We start from the raw sequence: 9,207 nt of genomic DNA on the forward strand, positions 1-9,207 counted from the left end.
TCTCTCTAAAATGTCTCTGCTGCAAACTCTGTCTCTCTTCCTCATCACAATCCTCAACTCCAACTGGGTTTGCAGCACAACAGAGTTCGTCTTCAACGCCAACTTCAACTCCTCAAACCTCCTCTTATTCGGCGACGCAACGATCCAACAACGACACTCCTCCTCCTCCTCCTCAAACGACAACAACAACAACAAAATCCTCTCCCTCACAAACGACTCCACAACTTTCTCCATGGGCCGAGCTCTCTTCCCTTCCAAAATCCCCTCATTAAACTCCACCAACACCTCCTTTTCCACCTCCTTCATCTTCTCAATCTCCTCCGTTAACGGCTTCCAACCCGGCCACGGCTTCGCCTTCCTCTTCACACCCTCCGCCGGCCTCGCCGGCGCCAGCTCTTCCCAGCATCTCGGCCTCTTCAACTGCACCAACAACGGCGATCCCGACAACCATGTTTTCGCCGTCGAGTTCGACGTTTTTAAGAACCAGGAGTTTCAAGACATTGACGATAACCATGTCGGTTTGAACGTTAACTCTCTCACTTCCTTAGCTTCCGAACCCGCCGGGTATTGGGTTGGCGAAGAAGAAGAAGAAGAAGATGATGATATGGAGTTCAAGAAAATTGAGCTTAAAAATGGGGTAAATTATCAAGTTTGGATTGATTTCTTTGATTCGAGGATTAATGTGAGTATGGCTCCTGCAGGCAAGAGAAGGCCTAGGAGGGCTTTGATAAGCGAGTCTCTTGATCTTTCTGATGTTTTTTTGGATGAAATGTATGTTGGGTTTACTGGGGCAAGTGGGCAATTGGTTGAGAGTCATAGGATTTTGGCTTGGAGTTTTAGCAACACAAATTTTTCGATTGGTGATGCTTTGGTGACCCGAGATTTGCCTTCTTTTGTGGCGGCTTCTGAAGGGTCAAGAGGGCTTGTTGTGGGAGTTAGTGTTGGTTGTGTTGTGGTGGTTTGTGGTTTGTTGGTGATTGGGTTTTTGCTTTTGGTGAGAAAAAGGAGGAAAACTAATAAAGATGAGGAAATTGGGGAATGGGAAAGGGACTATTGGCCACACAGGATTGGGTATAAGGAGATTCACAAGGCAACAATGGGGGCTTGTTGTGGGAGTTAGTGTTGGTTGTGTTGTGGTGGTTTGTGGTTTGTTGGTGATTGGGTTTTTGCTTTTGGTGAGAAAAAGGAGGAAAACTAATAAAGATGAGGAAATTGGGGAATGGGAAAGGGACTATTGGCCACACAGGATTGGGTATAAGGAGATTCACAAGGCAACAATGGGGGTTCTCGGAAGAGAATGTGATTGGGTTTGGAGGGAACGGGAAGGTTTACAAGGGGGTTTTAGCAGGAGGAGTTGAAGTTGCGGTGAAGCGGATTTCGCTTAAGAATGAGCAGGGAATGAGGGAGTTTTTGGCTGAGATTTCAAGCTTGGGGAGATTAAAGCATAGGAATTTAGTGGGGCTAAAAGGGTGGTGTAAGAGAGAGAAAGGAAGCTTGATTTTGGTTTATGATTATATGCAAAATGGGAGTTTGGACAAGAGGATATTTGAGTGTAGTGAGAGTATGTTGTTAAGTTGGGAAGAGAGGATTAAGGTCTTGAAAGATGTAGCTTCTGGGGTTTTGTATTTGCATGAGGGTTGGGAAGTTAAGGTCTTGCACAGAGATATCAAGGCCAGTAATGTGTTGCTTGATAAGGATATGAATGCAAGATTGGGAGATTTTGGCTTGGCAAGAATGCACCATCACGAGCAATTAGCCAACACCACAAGGGTGGTTGGGACCGTCGGATACATGGCTCCAGAAGTGGTCCAACCCGGCCGAGCCTCGGTTCAAACTGACGTGTTCGGTTTCGGGGTATTGGTTCTAGAGGTGGTGAGTGGTAGAAGACCAATTCAAGAGGGGTTTCCAAGCTTGGTGGATTGGGTGAGGAGGCTAATGGAAACAGGGGAACTAGTTTCTGCTCTTGACGAGAGGCTAAGGAAAATAGGTGGATATGACGTAGAGGAAGTTGAGAGAGTGCTTTGTTTGGGCTTGGTGTGTGTGAGCCCTGAGCCAAATAAACGTCTAACTATGGCGCAAGCTGTGAAGGTGTTGGAAGCGAAGAGTAATAATGATGGTGACATTGAGTATGAAGAGGAGGGGATGGAAGTGGAATTGCTACAGAGGATGAGAACTGTCGCGACGACATCATCGTCGGCGGCTCCGGAGGCACGGTGGAACTTGGGAGGGAGAGGAGTTCACCCTACGTTTGAGGAGATCAGAAACACCATTTCTTCTTCCAAGTCCCTGACTGCTCGGATATCATCCGAGTTGGCCGGTGACACTATAGTGTAGCTTGCTGTTTGTTGTAAATGGATGTGCACATTGCATAACTGATGTCTATGCATTAGCTCTTTCGTATTATGATCAGACAATCTATAGTACTATTCCTTCATTCATTTGTGCAAATTGGATTCATGGGATTATGGAAGGAAGTTAATTAGCTCACACACATTTAGCTTTGGATGAAGGCAGGCTTAAAACATCACCTATTTAGTGGTTACATTTGACATTTGAATAAGGAAACAAATCTCCAATACAATGCTATATTTATGTCAAATTTGACGTGTATCAAGTATAGCATATGCTAAAATTTGACATTTGGTGGCACATTAGTTATTTTTGTTAATTTTTTGCCTTTACAACATTGTTATTTTCAAATTATTTCAAAATAAAAATTTTCTTTTTACAAGTTTGAAATTTTAAAACTAATGACAAAAAGTAGACAGAAAAATCACTTTTGGTACCATGTAGTTTATAACACACTATCAAATTGCTGTTCTTGTGTTCAAAAAATCCCGTTAAAGTACTTGATTATTTAACATTGCCATCTTTGAATGGTATTTTCTCAAAATAGATATGTGTCTAAGATGGCATTGTGTAATAGTAAAATATAAAACAACAAATTAAATATGTAATTTTTTTTTTCTAAACATAACATTTAGTTGGACATGGTGTGACGAATATGTTGGACAAACAAAATATTTATGTCTACAGCAATCTTCAAGACTCCTTTGAATGATTACTATAATCTACTTAAACTACTAAGATCCATTAGAGTAAAAGTCATGATAAAAGAACACATAAATATATAGCTCTCCAAATCCTAGGAATCAAATATTTACATATTTTTTTGGAGAATAAATATTATACATATAAAATACTCTAATATATACACCACATTGAGAAAAATCATAATATCATATTTATGTTTTCAGAAATAAATAATTTGAGTATGTATTTCATTATGTATTTCTATTGATAATTTTTAACTTAGAATTAGGCGTGTGAAAATATATTAGTAAAAGTTTTGGGTAATCACACAAATGGTTCCTGAGCTTTATCTTTAATTCTATTTTAGTCCTTAATTTTTAAAATGTATCATTTTTAGTCTCTAATCTATTATTTTGTTTTCCTAATCTATCACTTTATTCTAATTTTGATCTTTCTGTTAGTTAAGTGTTAAATATTTGACGAAATTTGTAAAAATTAGAGACTAATATTGAAAACATCAAAAGTTTAAATACTATTTGTGTAAATTAACTTTTTTTTTTGTATTGTTTTAATCCATAAATTTTATTTCTTTTTTAAATTTTGATCCCTAATTTTCACAGAATTTAAAAAAAAAAAGAAAAAGAAAATAACTCCTAACAAAAGGTGGGACATTTTAGAAACTAGGGGTTAAAAGTGGAATTGAGAATATATGGGATTATTGGAAGACAAAAATTTATGGGGTTAAAAACTGCACACATTTAGGAATGGAATGAGGCAGATTTGGAGTGGTTGGTCTTCTCGCCAACTTGCCACGCGAACAAAAGCATTCTCTATACCTGCCTTATGAACTCGTATAAGTTAATGGGTTATGGGGTGGATTTCTCTGTCACGGGTTCAAGATATTCACAGTGCTACATTTACTCGAGTAGCTATTTTCATTGTAAAATAAATAAATAAATAAATGATACAACTAGACAAAGCATCAAATTAAAAATAAAAAAGGTAGTTTTAAATTTTCATATGTATTATGTAAGAGATAATACTTGAAAAAAGTATATATTATAACATAGGGATATTTATATTTTTATGTTATGTGTTTTAAGTTTATTTACAATCTATATCTTCAGTTTTTGATCTCATCAAATGTATACCTTCAAATTAGATTTAATACTCAAATTTATATATTTTCACAGTCAATCCTAAATTTTAATCTTAAAAATACCTAAAATATCCTTGAATAAAAACATAAAAAAGGAACAAAAAACCTAAAAAAACTTTAAACTTACAATTTTAACCTCTAAAATATGTATAATACTATTCAAATGGGTAAATTTGTGTCATTAGTTTTTAATTATCATAATATTAGAAAGTTTTTGTGTTTTTTTTCCTTTTTCTTAAGGATAGTTTAGTTATTTATAAGTCAAAATCAATTACTAACCGAGATAAGACATAAATTTGTATATTAAAGCTAATTTAAATATATACATTTGATGATATCAAAAATTAAAAATATATATTTTAAATAAACTTAAAACACGGAGTATAAAAAGGTAAATATTCCTATAACATATAATACATAATATATCTAATTTAAAATAGAATATAATTAAACAAAATGGGTAAACGAAGAATAAGATTGGGACCTCTAAACCAATTTTAACACGTTTACGATTTGGATCTGTTAAAATAGATTTACTACGTTCCATTTAGGCCCCGTTCATTTCACTGATTCGAGTTTAGAATTCGAGTTTTGTTACAGTAAAAAGCTCTCACAAACAATCACATAATACTTTTTGCTACAGTAAAAAGCTCTCATATAAAATCACATATAAATTCGAATTAAAAACTCGAATCAGCAAACTAAACGGGCCTAATGTGGGTCCCTGTGGATAATTGATTAATTAATACAATTGTCAACCTTATGCACAGTTGCGGGGATAGCTCAGTTGGGAGAGCGTCAGACTGAAGATCTGAAGGTCGCGTGTTCGATCCACGCTCACCGCAATTTTAATGTATTATTTTTTCCTTAAGATTCAAAGATGAAGAAAAAGAACGGATATAAGACTGTAGAAGTTCAATTCAACCTCCGACGACAGAAATAATTCTGAGCTCATTACTTGAGAGACACGCATTACTCCAGTTCCGAGAAAATTAAACTTCATCTCCGACGACGACCACCGGTAAATTTTCTCGATTCCTTTCTCGAATGTGTGTTTCAACAATTTTCTCTTCTTTTCTGGGGAAAAAATGCGTAATATGTTTCTCTGATGACTTGGTTATAGTTTTTTCATTTTCATTACATTATTACCGGTTTGATTGTTCTATGAGTATTACTTTCATTTGTTCAGACTCTACATTGCTCGTAGATTTCACGTCATTCAAATCTCTCTCTTTCTCTCTCTGTTTCTTTTCTTTCTTTCTTGGGTGTAAGCATATGGAAATGGGTTTGTTCTAAGCTAATTTTCAAGTTTTTTGTTTCTTTGTAACTATTTGAATATGTTTGTCAAGATACGTGCATTAATGGGTTTTAATTTGTTTAGGTTCGAGAGTGAATAGAAACGGTTCTTGAAACTTGATGTTTCAACGAACAACGAAAGCCGAATAATCCTGTCGTTCGATTATATATTTGTTCAAAGTAGTAACTACTGGTGGAATTCTTCTGAGCATTCATTTTCTTCATTGTTCATCAATCATGACGCCTAAAAGAAAAGCAGTAAACCGGTAAAGAGGAAGAAAGTTACATAATAATGAATTAGCAGAATTAGTGCAAATCACCTCAGGTATCAGAATTGAATGATTTATGTAATGATCCGCACCCATACCTTGTATGATATTGTCCGTTTTGGGTTTGAGCCCGCACGGTTTTTACTTTTGAACTTCACTCCAAAAGACCTCATTTCATTAGGAGGTGGTGTCATTTGTTATAAATCAGTATCTATCTTTATCCTCAGGTGATGTGAGACTGTACAACTTAGCCTTTCTTAAGCCTTGTGACTTAAGGGACTGGTGATTGTCACAATCACCCCTCTTTATGGGGGCTTAACGTCCCGTTGGCCACATTTCTAGCTGGATAGAGGCTCTGATACCATATGTAACGATCCGCACCCTCACCTGGTATGATATGGTCCGCTTTGGGCATGAGTCCGCATGGTTTTTACTTTTGGACTTCCCCTAAAAGGCCTCATTCTATTGAGAAGTGGTGTCATTTCTTATAAACCATAACCTATCTTCTGCTTTCATCCGCTGCATTCTTTCTTTCATTCCCACCCTTGAGGCTGTCTGGATGAGTTGCCTTTCGAAGCGTTGGAATAAGATGTGGCGCTTGGTCATTGAAGTGTGTTTTCGCAACACCAACAATATTACCGGACAAGCGGAGTTTGATGATCCAGAGCGGTTTTATCAGTTTGTAATAAAGTGTTTTGTTGAGCGATTGGATGACATTGTCGGTATTACAAATACGGGTGTGAGTAGTATTAAGCTTGACATGATGCAGCATCATCCTGCGGATGATTCGAAGACCACAGAGTATATGTTGCTTTCGACTCTGTTTTCGAGGGATTAGTTGAAGGAATTATGTGGATGTTTGGTTCATGGATTCAAAATCATGATTCAGAACTATTCTCGATTTACATATTTTTTTTGTGAAAAAAAATACTGTAACAAATCACGAATTATAATTCAAATTATGTCATGAATACACCAACCAGAAGAAGCTCTCTGGCTCGGATTCTATACTCCATTCCACTTGGTGCGTGTAGGTTAACATCATTGACTTTTGTAAAGTTGTGTTGTGGTGTGGAAATATCGAACCACCAAATAACTTCTATTAGCCTTCCGAAGCTTATAACTTTGGTGTTAGAGAAGGTTAAATTCGGTGATGAGGTACTCAACAATCTATTAAGAGGCTATCCTTCCCTTGAGAAATTTGTTTTAAAGGAATTTGATTGTTCGCATTTGGTGAATCCAAGAGTTCTGAATTTGAGCCTTTAGTTTTTGGAAATTGCTTATGCGCCTCGTCGGTCTAGGTCTTCTCGGAACCTTCTAATTCAGGATCGTGAGCTAACATTTCATGTTGAAGCTGTGAATCTTCGGTCTTTTGTATACAGTGGAGTACCTCACTACTCCGACCTTCAGCTTTTATATTGTGAAAATCTTCAACATCTCTCATTTTCGAACGCGACATTGCATGATCACAGCTTTTCTGAAGCCATACGTTATAGGCTACCTCTTCTTGAGAGTTCGAGTTTTTTTAACTGCAAGTTTGAGCACATCACAATCCGTAATCAGCACCTAAAACGCTTGGTTTTCAGAGGAAACAAACGGGTCGCGTGGTGGGGGCAAACATTGAGGCACCGAGTTTGGTTTCTTTTGGCTTTGAAGGTGATTTGTTGTCCAATTTTTCAATGGTTGCACCAAATATCTCGCAAGCCGATCTCCAACTTCACAGTGGTACTTCAGTCTTTGTGATTTTCTCAGGTATGTTGATGGTTCAAAGAGAATGAGCCTGGGAATTCACTCTGAAGAGGTATATTATCCCAAGACTACATGCTCTATATTTCATTTCACCATTCTTTTAACTTTGATTTCGCACTAATTTACATCATTTTACGTTTATTTGCTGTGTTGATTTGTGTAGGCTCTCATCTTTCCAGGAAGATGTAGACGGAACCATCGGCCTCCTTTGCCTACTCTTAAGCATCTGAAGATAACGATTGATCGGCCATCGACACCTGAATTGTTGAGAGAAGCATTGCGTTGGGCGGCACCATCTGTGGAGACACCAGTAATAGAACAAAATCAGCAGGACGTTGTTAATATAGATCAGTTCCAAACCAGAGAAAAAGAGATATGCTGCTTATCTTGCTTTTTTAGACTATGTTGTTTGGTCTTTTTTGGTTGTACATATTCCAGTTAGAAATCACCTACTTCTTTTGACATGGGAAACATTTATGTTGCAATGTTCTCTACTTAAGAAAATGTACTTATGTTGGTTTTACTGGGGCAAGTGGGAAATTGTTTGAGAGTCTTAGGATATATTGGCTTGGAGCTTTAGTAAAATACAAACTTTGATATACCATGACAAGAGTTTATCCAATTTAGAATTGTGTTCTTGTTAATCAATTTATGGTTTATCTTTAATCAGCTTATAATTTTTCAATGATTTGTGTTCTTATTATATATTGTTTATTGGCTTATGGTTCATCAATAAATTACCATGGTTTATCATTGATATATTACGACAGGAGTTTAACTGATTTATAATTATGTTTCTGTTAATTAATTTATGGGTTATCATTAATCAGCTTATGGAAAAAATATTATATATATATATATATATATGTATATATGGGCATGTTTGCTCTAGAAAGTAAAATGATAAACCTGTATGGAAAAATGGAATTCTAGCACAAAGAGTGGAGCATTCTGTCTGATGGCGATTTCCCCAGGTCTAAACTCTCAAATCAAATTAATACATTTTCAACTTCATCTAGATATCAAGTGGGACATTATAATTATTTGCCTTCTTTTGTGCCTTCCAAAATTTATGGATCCAAAAGGTCAGTGTTTCCATCAAAATGGTTCATTGTAAGGTTTAGTTCTCTTGCTCTTTTCATACTAGTTAATGGTTGGTTTACAGTTAAATGGTCGTGAGAAAGAGGAATAACAAAAGGGAAGTGAACGTTGAAGATTGGGAATTGAAGTATTGGCCACGTCCAAAAAAATGTAAGGATCGTGTCTGTTAAATTTCATAATTTTTTGACGTCGTTTTTATTTTATTTTATTTTTTAAAGATGAAAAATAAAGAAAATCATAAAAAATAGAATATTCATCAAAAAGCGGTGCCGCTTATTGCGCTAATTCCTAAAAATCATATATTAATTTTAGAATGCAAAACATAAATAAACATATAAATTTTTTACTGATCCCGGCCCCTGGCACCCCACTACGCAGGCCGGAAGCTTTTTGAAAGCGTTTCACTTTTTTTTTTGTCATTTTTTGGGGCAATTTTTTGCAAGTATGCCTAGAAAAATGTAGGGATCATGTCTGCAAAATTTCATAATGTTTTGAGATCGTTTTTATTTTATTTTATTTTTCAAAGATGAAAAATATAGAAAATCATAAAAAATAGAATATTCATAAGAAATTGTGCCGCTCATTGCATTAATTCCTAAA

General features: G+C 36.0%; 1 protein-coding gene and 1 non-coding gene across 2 annotated transcripts; both read left to right on the forward strand.

Annotated features, from left to right (window-relative positions):
* Positions 1–6: 6 nt before the first annotated feature.
* On the forward strand, positions 7–2,556 carry LOC21384272 (probable L-type lectin-domain containing receptor kinase VII.2). The gene is given in 3 exon segments (XM_010100734.2): positions 7–1,097; positions 1,280–2,290; positions 2,293–2,556. Coding segments are annotated over 3 exon segments (2,127 nt in total). The 5' UTR covers positions 7–10; the 3' UTR covers positions 2,322–2,556.
* Positions 2,557–4,964: 2,408 nt separating this feature from the next.
* On the forward strand, positions 4,965–5,037 carry TRNAF-GAA. Its single transcript has one exon. It is a non-coding gene; the product is annotated as a tRNA-Phe (tRNA).
* The last annotated feature ends 4,170 nt before the right edge of the window (positions 5,038–9,207 follow it).

The sequence above is a fragment of the Morus notabilis genome, unplaced genomic scaffold (genome assembly GCF_000414095.1).
Source record: "Morus notabilis unplaced genomic scaffold, ASM41409v2 Scaffold6684, whole genome shotgun sequence".
NCBI lineage: Eukaryota > Viridiplantae > Streptophyta > Magnoliopsida > Rosales > Moraceae > Morus > Morus notabilis.